This window comes from Tachysurus vachellii, chromosome 11 (assembly GCF_030014155.1).
Source record: "Tachysurus vachellii isolate PV-2020 chromosome 11, HZAU_Pvac_v1, whole genome shotgun sequence".
Taxonomy (NCBI): Eukaryota; Metazoa; Chordata; class Actinopteri; order Siluriformes; family Bagridae; genus Tachysurus; species Tachysurus vachellii.
In genome coordinates, this window is record NC_083470.1 from 20,323,084 (window position 1) to 20,348,549 (window position 25,466).

At 38.0% G+C, this 25,466-nt stretch overlaps 1 protein-coding gene across 2 annotated transcripts in view; it reads left to right on the forward strand.

The window, feature by feature from the left end:
- The window catches only part of mtor (mechanistic target of rapamycin kinase), a 79,157-nt gene that overhangs the window by 36,757 nt on the left and 16,934 nt on the right, over positions 1-25,466 (forward strand). For both annotated transcript variants that reach the window (XM_060881901.1, XM_060881900.1), the window contains exons 30-38: positions 10,863-10,938; positions 13,137-13,276; positions 15,816-15,916; positions 16,250-16,365; positions 18,162-18,239; positions 19,070-19,177; positions 20,844-20,969; positions 22,877-23,008; positions 24,460-24,575. In XM_060881901.1, the coding sequence (XP_060737884.1) occupies positions 10,863-10,938; positions 13,137-13,276; positions 15,816-15,916; positions 16,250-16,365; positions 18,162-18,239; positions 19,070-19,177; positions 20,844-20,969; positions 22,877-23,008; positions 24,460-24,575 (993 nt within the window). The remainder of the gene's footprint in view (positions 1-10,862; positions 10,939-13,136; positions 13,277-15,815; positions 15,917-16,249; positions 16,366-18,161; positions 18,240-19,069; positions 19,178-20,843; positions 20,970-22,876; positions 23,009-24,459; positions 24,576-25,466) is intronic.

Consider the following 25,466-nt stretch of genomic DNA (forward strand, 5'->3'; position numbering starts at 1 on the left):
CCAGTGAAAGTATCCTTATTATTTGCAGTTGATGTTATGCTGTTGGCACCAACTAAAGCAGACTTCTCAAAGTGGACCACTTGAATATTTCACGAACCAGTTTGAAGTGGCTAGGATGGAAAATGGTGAGGGGAGAGACCTTGCACCTGTTGTAGGGACTCTTACTCTTTTAAGTCATAGCAGTTGATGGATCTCTGTAACGCTGCTGTTTTCTGAATTGAGAGGAGCTTGTTGAGATTAGGTAGAATTTCCTTTATTGGTCAAGCTTTTAAATCTAACCACAACTGGATAGCATCTGTATATCTGTAGCATACTGGCAATAATGTGAATTCAAATCATTTACATCTGGTCTGAATGTTGAAGAAGTCAACCCGTTTTGTAATCACAACAACGCGGTTCCTGCTGTCAGCCTTAAGGAATGGATTTTTTCCTTTTGAGGAAACCTAATAGTCGAAACAGTCACATCATGACTCATTGCTTGTCATAGCATGAGTAACTGTGTAGTAGTATTCTGCTCGGAAATATTATTGTATGTTATACCAGAGTCAACTCAGTTTTCTTGACCTAGATGTTGGTGACTCATATCTGTTATGTAATCTATGAACTACCTTCATCACTGTCATTTTTTTACTTTTATCTTCTATCATTTTATCTTAACTCTAACCATTGGGCTACAGCGTATACTGACTAAAACCGTTTAATGCAACATTTCTGTGTAACCCAGTTTCATGCATCTTTTCAAAAAAGTGTGTGTTTTTTTTTTTGTTTTTTTTTTTATTATTATTCTTAGTATCATGTCTCTAGAGTATCATTTTAGTTTATGTGCCTAATTAAATTATGAAAACATCTGAGCACCATTAGCACCAGTCATTCATGACGACTGTTGTTGCCTGCTGTTTTTATATGTCATCTCCTGAGTAAAATCAGTCAGATCTTGTCTACATCCAGAGGCATGCATAAATAGTTGCATCTAGGGGGATCCAAAGTATCTGGAAAACAGCCATGCCCACTGAATCTAATAAGTAAATCTATTCTTGCTATGTTGGGAAACATAACACCTTAAGGAAATGATACAGTATATAAAATACTTGCCTGCGAGATCTAAATTTTCAGGGCTGCTTAAAAAAACCCTAAATGACTAACAGTCCCTGAGTGCATTCCTGTAAATGATTGCTAAAATAGTAGCACTAAGAATGTAATAATGGCAAAGCACGATGATGTATATTATGGTCCTCGAGCAGTTGCACACTTATTCATGAAATGATTCTTTTTATTTTCTCAGAAAACCTGATTATATAATAGATTTTCCCCCTGTGGCATTTGTGTTCACAACTGTTTCATGTTAGAAAAAGCTAATGCCAGATGTCTCCTGTTAAAAAAAAAAAAAAAAAGTAAACTGCATGGAATCAAAATATTCTGTAATAAGAGCACTGTATGAGTGTGAACAGAGGACCAAATGTGACACTCCCCGCTCAGACCATTCATGAGTTCAGTTAGGAGGAAAGAGAGCGAAAGCCAATGCATTTCTGTCTTCCTCCCACTTTTGGAATTATATAATGGTTATTAACATTGCCATCTTTGTGCCTGAGGTTAGTAAGTGAAAGTGCTTTTATCTTTTATCTGAGGCCATGAAAAATGCAGTAAAAATGCTTTTCTTGAGCTCATGGAACGTTTGGTTGTGTTTTCATTTATTCTGTTGCAGCCTGACTATGCATCTGTCTTTTTTTTTTTTTTTTTTCCTTCTTGTTTGTAAACTTTACACATATGGTGGAAATGCAGACCATTTTCGATGGCAAGAATGAATTCAAATCAGAACCATTCTCTCCAAAATACAGCACAAATAAAGTCATTCTATGTGGCATTCGGTGGTGATTCAGTCAGATTGCAGCTTTAAGGAGGAGCTGATGTCAGAAGCTTTACTTCCAGCAGATCATTGGGTTGTTTAATAGCCACGATGCCAAAGCTAGCCTGGCATTTAGTAATAGCAATTTAGACAACGTTGACAGAGGCCTACAATTTGTCTGTGTGGTCTCCATCTGGCTTTAAGACATTTTGGATATTCTTTCAACCACAGGGAACTTCAGTCACTTGGGAAACGTCTGTTTTCACTGAAAACCGGGAAGGCGATGTTATGACACCCTGGACAGATCGGTACATTTGTGGTGATTTTTTTAGACCAAATTTTTTTGCATTTTTAACCATACAGAATGATGTCATCCTTCACATCAATTGTCTGTCTGTAAATATCGTAAGGATTGTGATCATTTATGTCCATGCATAAAGCATAATTAGGTCATCTTACAGTTATACAGTTGTACGTTTCAAAAGACATGACATGGTGATTGTAAAATTGTTGTAGATAATAAATTAAAAGGACAAGAGCTAGAAGAGTTGTACAACCCGTTGCAAATTGGGTTTGGATTGTCCTTGAGCAGCAGACTATTCAGTGCAAACTCATTCTTTACATGCATAATTGACATTGATTTAAAAAAAAATAAAAAATCTCAATAAATGCTGTTTCACGTACTCAATGGCCACACTAATAGGAACACACATACTCCTGTCTCTAGCGTTTATTTAGAATGGTGAAAACAATGACTTTTTAACGTGAGAGGTCCGCGGAGAACAGCTACACTGGATCAAGTTGACAGGAAGGCTATAGTATATAAAATAAGCACTCTTTACACCTGTGGTGTGCAGAAAAGCATCTCAGAGCATAGTACAACACCAGAATACAATATCAGTTTCCACTCCTGTCAGCCATGAATAGGAAGCTGGGCCACACTTGGCACAGGTTCACTGAAGTGCGGTTCAGAAACGTCTTTTGAAAAGCACTCTTAAAGTTTGGTTCTTTGCTTTTTTTGTGTGCATGTGTCTAGATATTTGGAGAAAAAATAAATCTGCTGGGAATGGAAATTGAAATGGTGCTGCATTGATGTTCAGATCATCGTTTTCACGATGTTTTGATTTGACATGATGGACATTTGGCGCTTTTTATCTAAGCAGAAGGTGCCATGTGGTGCTCATTACGTGGGACGGACTCCAGGAAGGACCAGATTGTTGGTCATCCAGTGATTTGTACAGAGCATTAGGAGCATATGAAGAGAAAAATAGACAAATATTTCCTGAGCCATTTCTCGCTCTGTTTATTCTGATGCGGTTTCCTGAATAGCGTGTGACAACAGTCTCAACGGAATGAAGGGATTTGTGTAAAATATCCCTGTCTTTAGCCTGTTGAGTATCAAGTGCCTGTGGCTGTTTGCTGTCCTTTTGATGGAGATTGATTACGTAAGGAACGGTGCAGATTGTTTTGTTTTGTGGACCAACATTTCATAACACTGTTCCTGCCATTGTGGGTACTTTTTTAACTTCCTTTCGTTTGGTGAAACCATTTAGTACAATGCATTATAACAGTCTTATGAAAGGTTCTTTCAGAAGCTAGTTGTAGTGCGTAGCCACCGAATTAAGACAAGCAGTTTAAAAAAATTGTGAGAGTTGACAGCAAACATGCTCTGCCTTTTTTCCTGATAGAAATGTTGCTCCCAGCGATCTGTTGTTTAGAGAAAGTGTCTTTGTGCGAATAATCTCTCATACAAATAGACCTGAGCACAATAAACACAGATGGCTGTTAGTCTTGCAAATTCAGTTAATATGTGCAAATCTGCCCCATCCAATATTTCTGCATCGTTCCCACTTTGAGTTTTTAATGAAGATTTGGAACTCAGTTTTATGCTGTTTGTTCCTGCAAGCAATTACTTGCGTTCAACATTTAAGTAGGATCTAATGACCTTAAAAAAAAACAAAAAAATAAAAAATGGGGACATTGTTCGTCTTTCATACTATCACTTCACACCATCACTGTACATCTTCTCATAATTCAATTAATGTTTATTGCAAAGCTGGTGTTGAGGAACAGTTTTGAATTTTCAAGGTTGAACATGAGCCACTCTTTTCCTTTCTTCTTGACTTTATATTGCTATGGGGGAATAAGGTTACCCCAGAAACCTCAGTGGCCCCCAGTACTAAGAATGGGTTTAAGATACTGCCTTAAGATGCAGCCTTTAATTTTCAACCCAAGTAAGGATTCTGAACCGACCAGTTCTCAGTTGCTCATCTGCGCTGATATTAATTCTTGTTGAATTGTGTTGTTGTCTAAAAAAAAAGGGTTCGGAAATTGACATTAACCCAGATATCGAATTCCTCAGTTTTTCTCAGCTGGTCTTCCCATCATTTGGTGATTGGGTTCATATAGGGCCTTTTTACACCTGGTCACTTCATGTGTTTTCTCTCATCCGATAGCTATCTGATTTGTTAAAACTGTTCCATTTACATTAGGCCACATAAATGCGTCTTGGCGAATCGGATATCAATCCGATCTTTCTACTCCCGCCCAAAATGCAAATATATTTTCCCTCATTTCCAGGGTAATTGAAATGGAACACGCTTTGGTGTATGCGGTTTTCAGAATATAATCAAAAAGAAGAGGGAAAACCTTGTTACGACGGTTATGCTACAAAAAACAGCATTTACTGTCGCTGGCGGCAGCAGTGCATTTTAAGTCCCAACGAGACACCTGGGTGAAAGATCACTTGCGAGTGAGGTACTTCTGTTTGGGAGGAGTATAGCGTTGACGTATGTGGCTTGAACAACCACATTCATTACACCTCCAGTTTCATCTGTAATGCGTCCCAGACTACCTCCTAAAGTGGTTTGAACGATCGGATTTATATCCGTCTCGAAAACGTTCTGGAGGGCATTTAGACCTGGTCTTTTTATGATCGGATAGATATCCGATCACAGAAAATGCATGTAGTGACCAGATGTAAAAAGCCCCATAAGCTAGTGCAAGATAACAGTGTGTGAATTATGTAAAAGAGCTTCTTGTTAGTAAGATATTCAGCTCTGTGACTTTGGATCAGCCACGGTAACGTAATCACTGTGCTCGATTAATCGTTAATTAGTAATCCAACAGTTGGAATACAACACTCATTAGTGCAAACAACGAGCATAAATATCAACAGATTTTTTTTTTTAACCATTCTGGGCCTAAAACCAGGCAGGAAATACAAAACTTTTACGAGGCAACCTCATTGTTTTGCAAAGGAAGCATTTCATCAAAAATATCTCCTCAGCCTGTTTCGTTAGAGCTACAAAACAGAGGCTTGATTGTCCCATGACCTTTGATTCATGCTGTAGACATTTGAGCTGTCATTTAATTTAATGAGCACATTCGGTAATCCAGACCCTGTCACATTCCCAGCTAATAGGCAGCAGCTTGATGGCTCGAGACTCTGTGTTGGACACTGATATTTTGAACCATGCTGAAGTTAAACAGGAAAATTGTCTCATGTTGATGGGATTCGTTTAGGACACATTCTTGAAGGAAGCAGCCATTATATGATGGTTACATTGTGGGTGATTGGTTGATTGTTATTAATGGGCCTAACATTTGTGTCAGCACCAAATTCATTTACATAAATATGAATGTTTCATTGGTTGTTTAAAACTTTTTGTCAGAGATAGCATATTAATAAATACGTTTTTTTTTTGTTTTTTTTTTGAGGATTGAATATTCGTATAGTTTAAAAGATCTATCATCAGTACCTGACAGGAAACTTATGTGCGTGCATTAATCCCAGAATGCACACTTTTACTGGAATAAATCGCTTCTTATTACAGCTAAATTTTGGAATGTCATTGATTGCAATCTGGCGCCATTTCCATTTTTTTTTTTTTTCCAATCAACAGTTCCTAGCATGAGAACTTTTACAAAATATAAGACGTGTTTTTGTTTTAACCTGCTCACAAAAAAGAGATGGGAACTGAGAGTCCTCTGTACTGCCTCTCACAATCTAACATTACTTTCACAGGCAGACAAGAAACACGAGAACAGTCATTTTTTAAGAAATATCCAGGAGACCATCTACTGACCTCCCGGGCAGATTATAATAAAAACAATCTGATATCTGATGTCTTGCATACCTGCAGCTAGGCTTGTCTCAGTATGCACACCTGTGTCTTTCAGGCTAAAATGATTTCTTTATTCCAGCTTATTGAACCCAAATGTAATGACTGTGAAGGACAGCAAAAGCATGATAGAAAAAATAATGAGGAAGGTATTATAATTTCAGGAATGATGTTGGGTTGCAAATCACTTCACGTTCATGATTCAGTAAGCTTTTCACCACCTTACCAGGGAGGCCAAGATCCATCTACTGTTGAAAAAGCTTGTCACAAAATGAAAATAATTACAAAAACAAAAGTAAAACATTTGTATACTTGGCATTAGGATGAGAACTAAGGACTGATGAGTCATATATTCCATCTGCTGGACATTAAGGTTTTGTTTTGGTGGCACATGGAATAGCTCGCCTAAGCTTATCCCATTGTGAACATATGGAAGCATTTTCACCTCCTTCTTTGTTTTTTTTTTTTTAGTTCTACAAAACACACTTACCAGCCCGTTAATAATATACCACATACTAACACTCGGTAGAACCCTGTTTTGTCCTCGGAATAGCTTCAGGTGTTCATGGTATGGCTTCCACAAAGTGTTAAAAAGATTGTTTGGAGGTTTTCTTTCTTGTTGCCATTAGTGTAATCTCCTGTTCTTCCACATTTAAAATTTGCTCTGTTGGATTCAGTTCTGGTCAGTGGAGAGGTCAGTGAAGTACATTAAATTCATTGTCATGCTTATAGAACTGATTTGAGATGACTTGTGCTTTGTGACTTATTGTAAATTGGGGAAAAAGATGCATATGGTCTGCAACAATACTCTGATAGGTTACACCTATGTAAATTAGGTCTATTTGGCATTTAAAGGCCCAGTGTGTGCCAAGAACACATTCCCAACACCATCACACCGTCACCATCACCAGGCTGAACTGTCAACAGGTTGATTCCATAAATTTATATACCAATTCTTTTGGTGCCAAACTCTGACCCTGCCATAGACATGCATGATGCCCGTCTTCGGCTGAACAGTCTTCGGTTCTCAGCTGACAGGAGTGGGACGTGATGTGGTATATTGCTGTTATAGTCTCATTTCTCCTCACCATAGTTGAAGAGTGGTTAGTTTAGTTCCTATAGTTTTTCTGCCGACTTGAATAGCTCTAACCAATCTCCTTTGACCGTTCATCAATACTCAATTTCCAACTGCACACTAGATTTTTGTTGTTGTTGTTTTTCACAGCAATCTGCTTCAGCAATTGCTCAATTACTTAAAACAGCCCATTCTATTTGTATTCAGTTTTTACTGATTTTTTTTTGAGTATATACCGTGTTTAAAGCTGCTCTCTCATGATTTTTACAGGATTATAATTTTTTTTCCAGCGATGTTTATAATCTGTTATTAACAGTGCACAATTGCTTTGCTAGAATGAGTATATTAACCAGTCTAATATGCTGAATGAGTTCTACCATTAAACTGCTCCTGACATTTCTGCCGCTCACATTTCTACTTCACAAGCTCATGCTGGATTGTTACAGTCCCACTAACGTTCATTCGCTTTTCTGAGCTTTAAGTAAAGGCTGTTGCCCACTCTCACCTTACTGGCATTTTTAATATCTCCTTAGCCCTCGTGTTTTATGTCTGTAACATTAATCATAGATGGGATTATGGGTGAAATAAAAAGCTCCTGTTAAAAAAAAGAAATCAATTCAGAAACTCAGCTTATCATGTTAGTGTACTCTAGCTTGTCCAGAATCAGGTGGTGTTATTTTTCCCCCCCATTTCCTGGTATAATGGGTCCAAAATGGTTATGGACTATTGGCAAAAAACAAAATCCTTTGTAAAAACGACTAAAAACATACAATACAAATGTGTATTGTGTAACCTAAGGGTTTGCCAGACAGCAGTTTCTGGCACTTAGTGGAGCTTTAAGAACAGCTGTGCTAATGCAAAAAAACTGTAAAAAAAAAAAATAATTTTTTTAAACTGTAAAAAAAATATAAAAAAGGGGGACTCTTAGCATTCCTGCATGAGCATTCACTCAGTGTCTCTTACTGTATTTGATTAAGTTGTCTCCAAGGGTAGTCATGATTGCTTGGCAAGATGATATAGCTAACAAATCTTTCTACAGAGTCAGAAAGGCACAGATAGTCAGCTTTCTGCACTGAACTGCAACACAACTCCAGGGGCTATTCTCAGCAGGGTATTTTTCATCCCTGTCTGTCTTCACTTAGTCAATTGTCACAGTTTAGCCATTAGATTATCTACAAAGTAAAATTTTTCCACATGCTAACACTCCCACTAGAGGTCCTGTGTTATTGACTTCTGTCTAATTGCAAGTATTGCACCGATAAAACAGATAGCTGAGCTTCTTCTCCATATCTGTTAGATTTTTGTTTTAGGAATTCAAAGGAAATGAAAGTGTGAAAATCTAATTCAATGCTGCAATTGAATTCCTTATCCTTACCTATAGGACATGAAATCTTTGTCTGTGATGTGTGTTGTCGGTCCTTGTTAGTATACGAGAGTCTTTTCGGGTTGCTGTTAATGACGTAGGAGCAGCTGTTAAATGATTAATTATAGAATTGTTATATATCATATTGTCTGTTCTTTTATACAGGAATATATGTTTATACATGTATGACCAAGACTTACAGCATTTAACCAAATTGTCCTCACCAAATTTTAAGCAAATAAACACAGCATTTACAAAAATGTTTGTGCTGTTTTCTAATGTCCAGTTATTTAGCTCTTAAAATATTGACTTGCTCCTTCAGTATGTCTACAGCAGAGACGGTTCATTGGAAGCACGTCACTGGTGTTGCCCTGAGGTCAAAAGCAGGAAGGAGGCACCATTTGCAGTGTTCCAAGAACGAGAGATGTAGTTTCGTTGCATAGATCATTGCACTAGCCATGTGCACCTCATTGACACGTCATAGTTTTGGTTTATTGGCAGGAATGTGCAAGAAACAGTAAACGAATCCTCTCTAAACGAAAAGGCCCATGTCACTGGGGATGGAATATTTGCTGAAGCAGCACACTAGGTCTTTGTTTAGGACTTTTTAAAGCCACAGAGCCTGACTGGTGTAATGTATCATAAAACTCACAGTCTTATGTGAGTGGTGCTTATTTCTATTTAAAGAGTTGGTCTGTTCTTGCTTTATTGAGTTTATATTGCATGTAGATTGTATCGAATGTTTCTATAACACTGTTGTGTACTAATTTGATGACACTTTCATGCAATTATCCAAACAGACAGTCATTTGGCAGCAGAGCGGTGCATAAAATCATTTAATTGTTTATATTAAACATCAGACTGGGGGGAAAAATTGATTTCAGGGACCATAGCAGGATTCTTGCTGTCAGGTGTGCTGCTTTGTGTATTTCAGAAACTGCTGATCTACTGGGATTGACTCTAGTGTTTACACCGAATGGTGTGAAAAACAAATACATCAAATGGTACGAGCTGAAAGGAAGTCTTCAACAAACGAAATAACCACTTGTGCGAGGTGAAAAGCATCTCAAAGTGCAAAACATCAAACCTTGATGAGGTTCAATGGTCTGTCTCAAAAATAGAGCATGGATCTGAGGCACTGCTTTGCCGGTTCAAAATTGTAAAAAAAAAAAAAAAAAAAAAATCTTCAACACTGACAGTTCTTAAAAACTTTAAATAAATAAATAATAACTGCAGTTTTATTAAAAAACTTAGAAAATGGCACAGTTATTTAGTCAAAACTTCTTAGACTGAGCAAAGTGTGGACGGTTCTGACTGGTAAGAAAAATGTGTAATTTTTAATATGGTGAGAATTATCATGTGGAATATTTACCAATTAAATATGAATGTATTTTACTTCTATTAACACTAACCCTAAAAAGCTGGCCTCTCCTTGCCACAAGTTTTTTTTTCTCCCTTTTGGCAATGTGCCTTCTGCTGTGACATTTCTCATCTTTTGTTCATGTACATTTTAATTTGATTCATTCGGATGATAGTCACGTCCACAGTTACCCAGAAGCGAATGAAAATCCTTTTCCACGTGTAGACCTGAGCAGGGTTTTCTCGAGTTTTTTAGGCAGTTCAAAAGTTTGAGCTCACAACCTAACAGTCACGAGCGCTATGCAGCCACTGCCTATGTTCTGATATAACCTTCAGATTTGTTAAATGCTACAATTTCACAGAAGTACTGGCAAGTATGGTGTTTGCTATTGAGGAAAAGCACAGTCTTACATTACACATGAGTAGTTCCAGATGGAGAGACATCAAATAGGCATTAGAAGGTTCTCAGACATGACAGAAAAATAGACGATGGTTCCTTCTTTGAATAAACCTGGCAGACTGAATTTTCAAATTCTCATATCTTGTACAGGAAGACTAAAGAGAAAATTATTAGTTCCAGTAGAGATTAAAAGCATTAACTTTGTGGCCACAATGACAAGTGACAAATGGAAACATGGATGTGTAATGTGTATAGATGTCTATTACAAAGATATCTGGTTAAACAGCTATCTATAAAAGAGCACAGTGCTTTATTATTTAAGCTGTTTAACAACTTTTTCAGTGGCCCTCCAAGTTTTGTGCTTGTGCATATTATTATTAACAGACTTGAATTCACCATATTGGTATAATTATTCGGTCAATAATAATGGGCTACTGTAATGCATGCATAGCCACAGTTCCCTGAAATGATCTTTCACTGTACGCTGTTCCTTTTACTCTTAGCATAAGCATCTAACAGCATCACTCACACATCTGTCTGGAACGCATACCTAACATACCATGTGTTTTGATTGTTGTGTATGAGTGAACTCAGCTATCATCCATCACACATAACAGCTCCTCAGTTGCTTCCCGGAATAGTTACCCTATGCTAAAGTACTTCTCTCTTTCTCTTTCTTTTTTTTTCTCCATACACAGTATCAACAACAAGCTGCAGCAACCCGAGGCCGCATCAGGGGTTCTGGAGTATGCTATGAAACATTTTGGTGAATTGGTGAGCAGCTCTTTCCTCTATATACGTTTTGTTTCCTTATTTTAAAACAGTCTTAAAAGCGGCTTTCTTCGGTGACCAAGAGCAAAGATTTTTATTTATTTTGCTTTATTAAAATAAATCTTAATCAAGTTTTCACATCAGAAGTGTATAAACAGTGGAGAAAAACTATTCAACCCAAGCCCTATTAAATAGACGTCACTGGCTATAGTTATAATCAGCATTCGTCTTGTGAGCATAAATATCCTTGCTGAGAAGTAATAAGAGACATGGACAAGGAGTAGTTAATGACAAGGATTAATGTAATTTCACATGCTTTCATATGTTTCTTTAGCTGGAACCACAAAGCCAGACCACTCAAACCTAAATCCTGTCTTCTCATGTGTCTCATGCTGATCATTGGGAAAGGGTCCAGATAAGAAATCACATCCATAAACAAGGATGTTCCTAGGAAGACTGCAGATGCTTTCCCACATCTGCTGCATAACCTACTGGACAGGCTCTTTTTGTTAGACTTGATTGTACCTAATTGTTCCAAGATACGATTACGTGGCTCGTCTGATTTTCCTCCCTAGTTACATCTTCACGGGTCATGTGTGACGATAACAAAGTGAGAACTGCTCCGGACAGCAGATAGCATGACAGAACCCTGATTAAACGTGTATAAGGATGTCAGACGAGCATAGTATAAAACAAGAAGTGTTATCAGAGAATCTGATATTTTTATAGTTTTCTTTATTATTATTGAAGTCTGGTTTCACGTTTTTACAGAGAATCTCTTTTTCTCATTAGTTGTCTTGGCAGCCAAGACCGTCTTTGTTATTTCTCTTATAGAGAACAGACTAGAGTCTGGTACAGAGCAGGAATGGAAGAAAGTGGGATTGTCTAGGAGAAAGTGACAGCTAAGCTAGACTGTTTGATCGAAGTGCCTTAAATGTGACTTTCTTTAAATTATCTAAGTGGACATTTTCATGGGGCGATTCATGATGAACGGTTAGCTGGAGACCCCATCATGCCAAATGTTTACTTTTCTCCTGGAGTCTTCTGAATCGACAATATTCAGACTGAAGCAAGTTGCATGAAAATAGCATGTCATATCAGGCTGGTTTCCTGAGAGTCTGAGAATGTAATATTATAGTTTGGAGAAATTGTATAGACTGACATGTAGTTTGTTTTTATGGGGTTTCGATTTCTTATGTTTTATTCTGATACCAATACCGGGTATAGTGTAGTGCTACTTCAGCATAAACAACCTACAGACTGCCCACAAAAATGCACTGAACTCCCAATATTTTAAATTCAAAGCTTTTGATTTTATATATATATATATATATATATATAAGTGAACGGAGTAACCAATTGGGACTTATAAAAACACGTACATGTTTTAAACATCGATACCTTTCGACACACAAGCTCGCCCTGCCTTTAAGAATTTCTTAAGCTTATTTGATGGAAAGCACCCTTAGCTTACCTTTATTTAATTTTAGTGTATTATATAACATTAAAAGTTAAAGTAGTCAGTGAAAAAAACAAGTCAAATCAAATATTGCCTTTTAATTTAAAACTGGATAAATTCTGGTGCAGTTTTCTAAGGAAATTAGCTGGTAAGAAGAGATCTCACTACAGTTCTCCTGTATCTGCTAGTAAAATCCCAAACAGTGTTTGGATGTTTTTTTCTACTGACACACTCATGTCATAGGAATAAAAGAATTTATTTTATTTATTTTTAAAACTGTTATTTGTGTGTGTTTATTTTGTCTGGATTGGCCTTTTGACACCATCACAAACCCAAAATGGCAGGTTTGATACTTTCAAACTGAAGACCTACCAGCGAGAGTTTGTCTGCTTTTCTTTGAGAAGTAATAACAAGACAGCTTCGGATTTCAGGCTGATTTACGCATTGACCCATCTGCTGCGTCGAGATGCTGTGTAATTGGCCTAAAATCAGACCTGTATACTATGTATATACTGTATACCCTGCATAGAAAAAAAACATTCACAGGCTATTCAGTCATCATTTTTCATTATGCTTTCTAATCAATTTGTTTCAGTTTAAGGTCTGGTAGAGAAATGGATTGTTCTTAAATGAATTACTTTGCTTATGCCCAGAATGTTTTTTTTTTTGTTTTTGTTGCTTTTAATAAATTGGTGAACCTTATTGGATGTATTTTTTTTCCACTATGTTTCCACTTTTATAGGAGATTCAAGCCACCTGGTACGAGAAACTGCATGAGTGGGAAGATGCCCTAGTGGCCTATGATAAGAAGATTGACATGAATAAAGGCGACCCGGAGCTTATTCTGGGCCGCATGCGCTGTTTAGAGGCACTGGGTGAATGGTGAGTCCACAGTCCTTTAGAGGCACAAAGTCTTTGTATTGACTTTTTCATTTATCAGAAAGATCAGAGCAGTTTGCAGTTTCTTGCTCTGAAATATTTTTTGTGAAATACTACCACGCTTTCCTCGCTTAAAGCCTTTTTTCCCCCCAAAAAAAGTCTTTTAGAGCTGCCCTCTATTTGATTATGTTCAGACCAGGTTTGATTATTAGAAATGGCAACAGATAAATAGAAACGTGAATCGAATATTCCCAGGAGAAGGGTGTGAACCCGAGCTTCGACTGCTCACACTTCGTCTGTGCTTACCAGGTCTTTAATACCGCTGATGGGATCTGACAGAGTCACTGGGCAAGAAGAAAGGAAAATGCAGAGTATTTCCTGTAACTGGAACAGTGCACATTTGCTGGGAAGGGCTAGCAGGACACTGTGTACGGTGGAGTCATAAGCTTGGATGCTCTTTTCGTTTGCGAGGTAGCTGCTGAACCAATTTGAGAAACCTGCCTCAGGGTGGTGTGCTGAGCGAGTACAGATGAGTAGGATGCTCCTAGAATGACTTCAATGTGAATGAAGCCAATTACCCGATGAGTTGATAAGTCTTATTTATAAATAATGTCCAGCTTCTTAAGTATGGAATAAAACACAGAACATGCTGAAGAACAGAGAATCGAAATGCACATTAAAAAATAGACATAAAATGAGCTTCATGCAGAGTTGACCGTTTTCAAGTGTTTTATTCCTCTTATATCGCAATAGGTTGCTGAGCGAGATGTAGATTTAATACTGCTGATTATCCCTGAAACAAATCATGATCATTTATATTGTACACTGTACATTTGTATATAAATATATAAGTCTACACACAACTGTTTAAATGGAAGGTTTTGAAAAAATAATGAAAAATAATTTTCACAAAATTCAAATGAAAGGTTTAGGGGCAAAAAAGTAGCACCCCTAAAGGTAGAAGTAAAATTAGCACCCCTAATCCTTTATTAAAGCCCATTTTGCTTGTAATACAGAAGTCAATCTTTTTGTGAAAGAGTCTTTGTGCCTTCTGATTTTGGTAAATTTATTTCACTTTTCTTCAAAAATGTTCCACTGCTATTAAACTGTGAAGCGATCTCCAGTGCACATTCTACAGGTTTACGAAAGGATTTAGATGTGAGCTCTGACTGGGCCGATTCAAAACGTAGCTTTTGTTGTGCTTTGGTTAGTTTTCGTTTTGTGCCTACATAGATGGGTGTTTGGAGTTATCCATAATTCCTGTATCTTTAATAGAGCCTGAGTCCCAGCTGAAGAGAAGCAAGTCCATAGCATGATGCTCCCTCCACCATGTTTCACAATTGGTTGGGTTATCCTTGGGTGATAAGCTGGCTTGGATTTGCGTGCAAAATTGAAATATTATTTACCTGAATGTTGTTCTACCTTGGTCTTATAAGACTATAACACATTTTTCCAAATGATTGCTGTCATTAAAAAAAAAAAAAAAAAGAATCACCATCAGAGTCTCTCTCGCTCTCTCTTTCTTTTTCTTCTTCTTCTTGTTTTTTTTTTTCTTTTGTATTTTTTGTTTCACTGCTTTTAACTTATATCATGTTTGGCTTAGAAAAGTAGTACAGAAACTGTTTATTCTTGTAGTCTGTAATCAAAACAACATTCATTCAAAGCTAATGTGCATTTCAAGTGCTATTCTGAGCATTTAACATCAATGCCTTGTAGGGATAATTAAGCCCATAAGTGTCCTAATTTCACTTTACACATTGTTTTTCAATAAAATTTGCCCACATCATCTCCAGGGAACCTTATTGCAGCAAGAGTTCATTCTCATGAATGATTTTGCTTGACAAGATGGTAACCTAACTCCTATTTCTGTTCTTCCTGCGTAAGTGTGTATGTGCCTTTCTGTGTGTGTGTTAGACAGACAGACGTACAGCGTAAACTCCTAGTGTTATTATAGCTCATATAATAAGTGCTTCAGCCAGCTGGGAAAGCGTTTAATTCACCCTCTCCCCCAAAAGCCGTCTGAGTACCGACACACACTACTAATCGTGGGGCCCTCTTTGTGCAGTGACCCTTTTTGCCCCTCCTCCCCCCCAACAGACAAACACAGTCATCCGCAACTTTTACAGATTCTTCCCACAGAGCTCCGGGAAAGCCTATATCAAACTCAGGCCTCAGAGGGCTTATTTGTTTCACAGCTTCATGCCTCCTGGTTGTGACATGATGTCATGGTGTTTTCTGGTCTATCACAGTCGGATTCGCACAAATCAGTGAAAGTCATTAACTTTATGGTGAAAGACTATTGATAAAACACAGACAAGTGCTTGACCGTGCTTGATTGCCTTGTCTGGTTGATTTTTTTTCTTCCAGCAGCAGGTCAAATGTGGCTCAGTGGTGAATGAATTATTCAAGTCTTTTAAATCAGAGTTTGGAGTTTAATTTCTCATTTAAAAAATTAATGGGAGATTGCCAAAGAGAGTGCAGGTTCAGTAATGGTGCCTTACCTAATGCTTGGTCTGTCACTTTCTGTCTCTCTTTCTCTCAGGGGTCAGCTACACCAGCAGTGTTGTGAGGAATGGACTCTGGTTAGCGAGGAGACACAGGCCAAGATGGCACGCATGGCAGCTGCTGCAGCCTGGGGCCTGGGTAAAGACACACGCACACTTTATTTTTGTTATTCTAAAACAGCTTATGAAAGCTACTGACATTCCCCACTTAGATTTTATATCCGAGATCCCCGATTGTAATAAACATTTATTTATATTCCATTTAAGACTGGGCAATAATACAGTGTAAACACATTGCAGCAATGACCAACACCAAATCTGCCAGTAATTGGCCAGTATAATTGTTCAAAATAATTTAGATTTTAAAATCTTTATTTCTGATAGCCATGATGTTAACAGACTTGCTTGAAAGAGGGGAAGCATTCTGAAATGGTTTGTTATAATATTTTCCATGTGTGTTTGTGTATTAAAGGGCACTGGGACAGTATGGAAGAATACACCTGTATGATCCCTAGAGACACCCATGATGGTGCCTTTTACAGGGCAGTGCTCGCTTTGCATCAGGACCTCTTCTCATTGGCCCAACAAGTGAGTGACAGTTCTTAACTTTCTATGTACAATATTATATAGTATATACATTCACCAGCCGCTTTAATAAAAAAAATCTGTACCCCTCAGATGCTCACCTAAAACGGACGGTTAATGTTGGCTCCAAATAGGCAATCGATTGTTGGGTACATTAGACCTGTCATAATGAACATTCTAGAAAACCTAGAAGTAGCTTTATAAAAAAGTGCCTTAAAAATGTTCTATACAGAGAGAAATTAATTAGAATGAATGAACGAATGTGTGTTTGCTATAAATCTCTTGGATAAAAGAAGACAATCCTTCAGCACCACAGGTGTTCAACATCACGATCACAGCATTCCTGTCAGAAGAGGTATCCCAAAGGTCATCCTGCATCTATGATTCTGTCTGCTCGCCTTTATATGTCCTCCTCCGTTCTCTCATCCTCATAATTAAAGACAGACCCCAACCCGCTCCATTTTTCAGCCGAAAAGAAAGACAGCCGTCTAAAGATGAACCAATTTTTGTCAAAAAACCAAACAGGATCCAGATGTGATTGTACCGGGAAATTTTAGGGGTCTCAAGACAGATTTTTCTGATAGCCGGTAATCCTCCATTGGTACCATTTTGCAGACAGAATTAAAAGGAAAATAGAATAACCTTGAACTGCAAAAGATAACATGCCTAAGTTGAAAAAGAAACTTTGTCTGACTAGCCTCTTTTCCTCACAGGTTTGATTTGAGCTATTGTGCATAAAGAGCCCGATAAAAGAAAAGAGGTTTTTATCACAGCTCTGATCTCATCACCTGTTAGCTTGTTCAGAGCATTGGAAGTATTACAGGTAACCTTTTCTGTCCCTTTGGCTTCCTCTTGAAATCCAAATAAAGTAACCCAAATAAACCCCAATAACCCAAAGAAATGGCCATTCAATTTTGATCTGCCGCAGATCCGTCTTGGGCTTTAGATAAGCTCATACAGTAAGCACCGTACTCTTTCCTTACTCACGCACAGACGTATACACACACTGTGTGTGTTCTGTTCTCTGACATTTAATCAGACTGAGCCATAATTACTGGTCAGGATGCCAAAACGGCAGCTCACACCCTCAGCTGGAGAAAAGCTCTTTCTTTATGTCATGCTCTCCTTTTATTTGGTGTTTCTCTCGCTCATTCCCGTCAGTTTCTCCGGATGGGTTAATTACCACATGGGGAATGCAGGTGTTGACCAGACGCCTGTAAACCTTGTAGTGGCTACGGACTTTTCCGTAGCCGCTACACTTGGGCGTTGCCCGTTCTGGTGTTTAGTAATTCCGTTTTATTTTGTTATTTAGTTTGATAATGACGGGAATGTTTGATGTTTCATTATAGGTATTTCTTATAGTGGCGTCTGGCTGCATGTGCCACATGGTTATGAAGTGTTGAAGGCTTTGAATCCAGCCACAGTGCTACAGGTGCTAGAACTGGCTGGCTTTTAGAGCATTTGTCTATCTAACGAGTTGTTAAGGAGAAATTGGATGGGAGAATTGTGATTGAGGAGAAATTTGAAAAATAGCCATAACGGACGAGTCATATAAATCAGTGCAGCTTTCAGTAGTACCATGCAGAGGGAAAGTAAGTGGATTAGCTTGACTTAAAGGACTTAAAGTTACACCATGTGTTTTATTATTCCTTGTACTGTGGATCTGAGTGATGAGACAAAAGAAGTCAGCAGCTGGAGGATGGATATTAAATTATTAGTCTCAAACCTGTGTTTCATTACCTGAGTGCACATGCCAAGCCCAGAACGTGTACGCCTTAATGTGTGTGTGTGTGTTTCAGTGCATCGACAAGGCAAGAGACCTGCTGGATGCTGAGTTGACTGCAATGGCTGGAGAGAGCTACAGCAGAGCATACGGGGTGAGGCTTCACTGCTTATTTAACCGGCGTCTTGTGAAGAACCTGACCTCATTAACACTGCAGATGAACTCCAGAAGAGTAGCAGCATTGACTAGCACCACTAATGAGCAGTGGGAATGATTTGCATTTGTTTTTTTGTTTTTTGTTTTTTGTTTTTTTTAAACCCCTTTCATAATAGAAGGTGTAGTCTTAGGTAACATCCTTGAGATCAAACCAAATCTGTGCCTGTTAGTAGTCTTTGTGTTTATACTTTCCACAATTTCTTGCATGTCAGCAAGTGAAATAAGTGGTTTATATAACAATGGCCATAAATTTCCATGGGTAGAATGACGTCATAGTTTATCTTATACAGATGTGGGGCTTGATGAGTTGGGCATGTTTATTTGTATATACACCCTTGTTCTAATGAGAGTAAGTCAAACTGTCTGCAATTTGGGGATTTTGATCTATCCAAAACACACAGTCGGAATATTTTGTTGAACCTGTTTGTCTTTTTGGAAAAACAGTTCACTAATAAATCAATGTTCTCTGAATGATTATCTGCTGTGGTGGATCGTAATGACATTTAGTGATTTATTTATTTATTTACTTACTTTTTTTTTTTTTTTTTTTTGTTCAGATTAATTTGGTGTATCCTTTTCCTACATGGAAACCCACTTGCAGGTTTAGACATAATCTGGATTGTCTAGCAGGGCACAGATTGGCATCACAAATTTCTTACTGATGCCTTATGAACTAACATTTAAATTACTTTTAAATGTAAAAGTAAGCTATGCTATTATGATCTTTTACAGTGTCCTTCACTGTCTCGTTTTGTCTCTCAATCTTAGGCCATGGTATCATGTCAGATGCTGTCAGAACTGGAGGAGGTGATCCAGTATAAACTGGTTCCAGAAAGGAGGGACATCATCCGGGAGACATGGTGGGAACGATTGCAGGTAACCGCATAACAGCGGGTCACCTATGATTGTCTGCATTTTGTCTGGTCAGAAAGTGGTTCAGGAAAATGAGGTAATTTTAGAGGGGATGTCTTCCAGATGTCCCGAATTGAAGTAGGTTACTAAGATATAGAAAGAAAAGTGGTGATGATGTGGTGTGATACGGCGTGACGCAAGAGGAATTTCGTTTGATTTCAGTCTCGCTTTATAGTGGTTTATAGTTACGTTGAAACGTCTGAGAAACGTTTGTTAATGTTGTTGCTTACATCATACCATCTATAAAAAGCATTCCATTCTCTGACCTCTCTGTATAAATGAATAGTACAAAGATACAGCTTTATGTAAACAGTAAAGCCTTCTTTCCTGAAGCATATTCTGTGGTAAAAATCTTTGTTAGATTTTTAATAGAAATAACACAATTATATAAAAATCTAATTCAGAACATTATTTAACCAATCACAACTGAGAATTGAACAGAGATGTGCTGCAACACATAATCATGGGTCGTTGTTGTTGTGGAAAACGATAGGGCATTTTAGCCAACTGTGTTCCATTTTGCTGTTTATCTGCGGTATATATTTCTTGTGTTGTTGGATCCGTATATAGCTGCAGTTGTTAACTTTCACTCGACTTGTAGAGACACGTCCCTGCTGGAGAACTGAGGATTTGTGATGATGTATGGTAAAGGAGCATCATGCAAGATCAGCTAATATGAAAGGAACATTCGTATGCTTCCATTTTGGATAAATATGGTGGAATTGCATGTTTAAGACGATCATACAGGCCGTTATGTTTCTGATGGTTCCTTCACTTGTAAATAACGTCAACCTTATGCCTAAAAAAGTATACAAAACACATTACTAAATTAAAGTTTCACTTTCTTTTATAGTACAAAAATTCTTGCTACCTCATTGCATTACTAATGAAAAGTCATCTGCACACTTATTTACATTGTGTACCGATTTACATATATATTTATTTGTCCCGTGGAGATGAGATGAAATACCTTTTGCAGTTTAACGTCAAAACTTTCAACCATCAAGATTGTAGGTAAAAAGAGATGTCCCGGAGAGATCAATTCAGACCATGCAGAATGTGTTGGCAGAGGGCACATGGAATATTCATGGAAGTGATTTACTAGCAAATAAAGCTGAGCATCTGTAGGCCTTTGCTCTGGTAGAGACATGGCACTTCTTTGAATTGCAGGATGCGAGACTTGAATACGATGTCAACTCCTGTGCTTTTGCCAGCATGAATGAATAAAACATTATGTCAGGCAACACTATCGAGAATGTCACACTTTATAATTGTACACGGTGCTTTAAAACTGAAGCATTTACGTGTATGAAACTAGGCAGGTTCGACACTATTCACAAGTTTGAGCTTATCAAAGTGTTTTACTGGGAAATAAATCTAAAATCAGTAACTGGGAGCTTTAGAAATTTCAAGCACATACTGTATATGGAATATATATATATATATATATATATATATATATATATATATATATATATATAAACTAAAATATAATTATATAACTATAACTTGAAAATACAGGACCCACATTTACACAGCATACACACAAGATGCTATCTATATTCCACCAACTTTCACCAGTAAAACAATGTAATGTAATATCTTCACTAAAGCAAAGTGTTGTGTGCAGGGCTGCCAGCGAATAGTGGAGGACTGGCAAAGGATCCTGATGGTACGTTCTCTGGTCATCAATCCCCACGAGGACATGAGGACATGGCTGAAGTATGCCAGCCTGTGTGGAAAGAGTGGCCGTCTGGTGAGAAAGCGTCCTTTAGATCCATTTCAGTTTTTTTTTAGTTTTTCCATTTTTTCCCCGGATTACTCAAGTTTACTCATGATTATTTGCACAAAAGAAGCCTTTGTCAAAAATCTGTGGTTTGTTACCTTAATTTCAGACCCGTTAATTGATATTTATACTAAGTATATAAACGTGTATTTTTTTTTTAAAAAACATATTACATAGTACTGAAGATAATGTAACTCAAGTCAGTTAAGATTTAGCTAATATTTTATTAATATTATATCTCTTATTTTTTTATGGCCAGATTAATTAACATCTTGGAATCTTTATCCAGTGTGCCAACAATTCGGGAGCTGTTTGTAAACGGCGCCGATGGCCTTGTACAGATGCTACGGATTTCTAGCTCAGATTTGCTCTTTCTGAGCTGATATTGATCAGTACAGCTCATTCCAGTTTTGCCATTACAGACTATCATTCAAAAGCCTTATGAGGGTTAATATCGTTTAATACCATATGCTGTTCATTTTGCTCAGCACACTTCGCTGCGGTGATGTCTCCGTCCCTACCAATTATAACAGACCCAGTTAGTTCCAGGAAGAACGAAGCAAGGAACATTTAACGAGAGGAACTTTCATCATGCTTCTTTTACCAATAGCTGCATTCAAAAAATGACCTTTTAAAAGTGACAGTTGATTTAAAAATGCTACTTCAAACGTGGGGCTGTGTTTATGTTTATGCTGTCATACTCTGTCTCCAGTGTGAGTAAATATTATTCTAAACTATTAGGCTAAATCTACAGTGAGTTCAAGCTTTGGCCACTGTTTTAAGTTGGAGCTCGGCGGATGTGGGTGACCGGGAAAAAGTCGTGACCTCACAGCTTAGGCCTGCAGTGCTGATCGCAAGAGGAAGATGAAAAGTCAGTGAATGATTACGATGGACAGGGCGATGAAAGAGGCAAAGAATGAACACAGTTGTTTTTCAGGACATGTCACCGTCTGTGAGGGGATCGAGGTGGTTGTCTTGTAGAGCTGTTTATTTGTAGAAGACCTGCAGTTTCTCTGTTGGGACCTCAGTGCCATGACTTTTGATAGATTCTGTCATTGTTTGTTATGTCAGTGTCACAGAGGTTTTACCCTGCACATGCCCTTTACCAAGAGGAGGTCTCAATGATTTTAGGGTTAGTTTAGCTGATAAATCTATTGTAGAGATTGAAATTACAATAGATGTTACAATAAATTACATGTTACAAGAGATGTTACAAGAAATTACATTAAATGTTAATAAATCATACTAATTACTGAATGTCACACGGACAAAGTTTTGAAAAACAGCACGTTTCTGCAGACCGAACCGAGTGTTTGCAAATGTGCTTCATCAGTGGATGAAAAAAAGCTGCTTTAGTTTCCTACACATTAACCAACGCAGCTTCTGTAGCAGATCATCTGTTGCAAAAACAGATGCAAGCATTTATGTAAATTACTTGGCTAAAGGCAGCTCAGTGGACCAGAGTTTAACTACAGCATTAGGAACATTAGGTCAGTAATGGGACGGTGTTCTTAGATTTTTTATTTATTTATTTATTTTTACCTGCTACAGTCTGATTTGCAAGCTGCAGACAGGGTTTATGTAAAGAACTTCATCCAGGAAAACAAAATATTTAAAGAGATTTAGAATTAGTCAAAAATTGTTATTTGTAAATAGCACAAGTTGCCTTATATAAAGCCATAAATTATTCATTAAAGGTTCATTAAAAGATTGACGTCACTCTAGTTGCTTATCCTGATCATCTTAAACAAGGAATTTTATTTTTATTTGGTCTTAACAAATTTTAGCAATAGACGACAACATATTAATAAAACAGAAGTAGTTGTGCTAAGAAGCAAAAGCTAGCTTAACCTAACCACATTACTTTTTGTGCTCAGGCTCTGGCTCACAAGACTTTGGTCCTGCTCCTCGGTGTTGACCCGTCCAAACAGCTGGACCAGCCTCTGCCCACAGCCCACCCACACGTGACATACGCTTACATGAAGTACATGTGGAAGAGTACACGTAAGGTACGTGAAACCGAATCAAGATTTCCTTGGGTTTGTTTACAAGCAAACAGTGAAGACCGAAGGCAAAGCATAACATTTTTGTTCCTTTTTAACGGTTCTTGACTTCTTTCTACTGTCCAGAACGTAGCAAACTCATTTCAAAGCTCCAAACATGTGCCTGGGTTATTCCAAACCTCAAACATATATACACTCCTTAATACATGGCCATCTGTCTTTTAGCACAAGACACAATTTGGAACTTCATGGCGGTGTGGTGAGGAGTTTGTTTGTGCATTCTTTCCTTTTCTATTGTAATACGTTCATGATGTGTACAAATGAGAGAGCTTCAAAAAGTTATCGGTTGAGCATCAGAAGAAAGGTACTGCTGGAATGAAAGTGATGAATCTCTCCTCCTTAGACCAGATGTGTGAGTTGTGTGACTCAGGGTGATGATAAACAAATACTTTCACTTCATTTCACTCCTCACTCTTCATCTTCACTAGGGATGAGAGATGAGGTAGAGAAATGTCATTCCCCGTAACTATTCCTGCAAGTCCATTGCCTTTGACTCTGAGTGACTGGGTGAGTGTGTGTGTGAGTGAGTGACTGAGTGTGTGAGTGAGTGACTGAGTGTGTGAGTGAGTGAGTGACTGAGTGTGAGTGACTGAGTGAGTGTGTGAGTGACTGAGTGAGTGTGTGTGAGTGAATGAGTGTGTGAGTGAATGAGTGTTTGAGTGCGTGCCTGAGCGCGTGTGTGTGAGTGAATGAGTGTGTGAGTGAATGAGTATTTGAGTGCGTGCCTGAGCGCGTGTGTGTGAGTGAATGAGTGTGTGAGTGAATGAGTGTTTGAGTGCGTGCCTGAGCGCGTGTGTGTGAGTGAATGAGTGAGTGCGTGCCTGAGCGCGTGCGAGTGAGTGAGTGCGTGAAATTGATTATAAATAATTTTTCTCTATATATTTGCACTATGTAATCCAAAAGTGCTTGAGTATGTGCATCATATTAGTTTTTTCTAGTGGAGGAGGCTGGAGTATAAACTGTTCTAAGCAATTGCAGTTCAAAGGCTACCCAAGGATTTCTTTGTGATTAAAGGAAAGTATGTAAATTAGATGAGAAATAATGTACAGATTTATAAATCAAATAAAAAGACAAAAGGTTTTTCTTTAGGTTGCCAAATACGGTAAAAGAAATCCCTTAATAAATGTAATACACTGCTTCTGCATAATAAACTAAAGATTTTTACTAAGGAAGCATGTTTCTTGTTGTGCAAGAATGATTCTACATGAGATGTCTAGTTGTGTAGTTTATCATTTATCCCATTGTCATTCTCTCATTAAGTTTAGTATCTCATTCTCCTTATATACCCCTCTCTCTCTCTCTCTCTCTCTCTCTCTCTATCTATCTATCTATCTATCTATCCATCCATACATACATACCTCTGTCTCTTTGTTTCTCTCTCTCTCTCATTCTCTCAGATTGATGCTTTCCAGCACATGCAGCACTTTGTACAGGCCATGCAGCAGAAGGCACAGCATGCCATCGCAGCCGAGGACCAACAGCAAAAGCAGGAGCTTCATAAGCTCATGGCCAGGTCTGGACAGCCCACCACACACACACACACACACACACACACACACACACACACACACACACACACACACACACACCACACAGTAGTTCAGTGTTCTTTTTTTTTTTTTTTTTTTTTATAAAAATCCATATCTCTGATGCAAGGCACAGAGGAACATCAGGTGGTGTTGGCTCCTTATAAGCTCCACTGACTCCTCAGAACTGAGGTTTACTTTGTGCTCCATGCTTTCACATTTTCTTCTTCTTGGTTTCTTCTGGGTTTTCTGGTTGTCTCCATCCTCCCAAAACCACACTGGTAAGCCACAAATTGCCACTAGTGAATGTGTGTGTATGCATGGTGTCCTGCAATGAACTAGTTTCCCATTTCATGGTGTAGTGTCCAAAGGTCCACCACAACCCTTCAACTCCATCACAACTCTGACCAAGCGGTAACTGATGCATATTACATATCTTACATATTTAAACATTTCTGTACAGCTTCTGTTAAACTCTGGGGGCTTTTTTTATATTACAACATCGTCACAGAACTGAAAATCTCAGTGAAGTTTTTTAGCAAATAATAAGCACCGGTGGTCACTGGAAATCCACTTGTGCTGATGATTGTTCAGAACTTTCTGATGTTATTATGCACCATGCCAAGAATTTGTGCCAAATAGTGATGAAGTCTAAGTGTGTATTGCCTAGAACATAATAATTGAAAACCTTTTATTTGAACAGAACAGAATGTTCTGCAGCCTATCATCACAGCAAAAGCTTTCTCTCTCTCTTTCTCTGTCTCGCTCACTCTCTCTCGCTCTCTCTCTCTCTCTCTCTCTCTCTCTCTCTCTCTCTCTCTCTCTCTCTCTCTCTCTCTCTCTCTCTCTCTCTCTCTCTCTCTCTCTCTCTTTCTTTT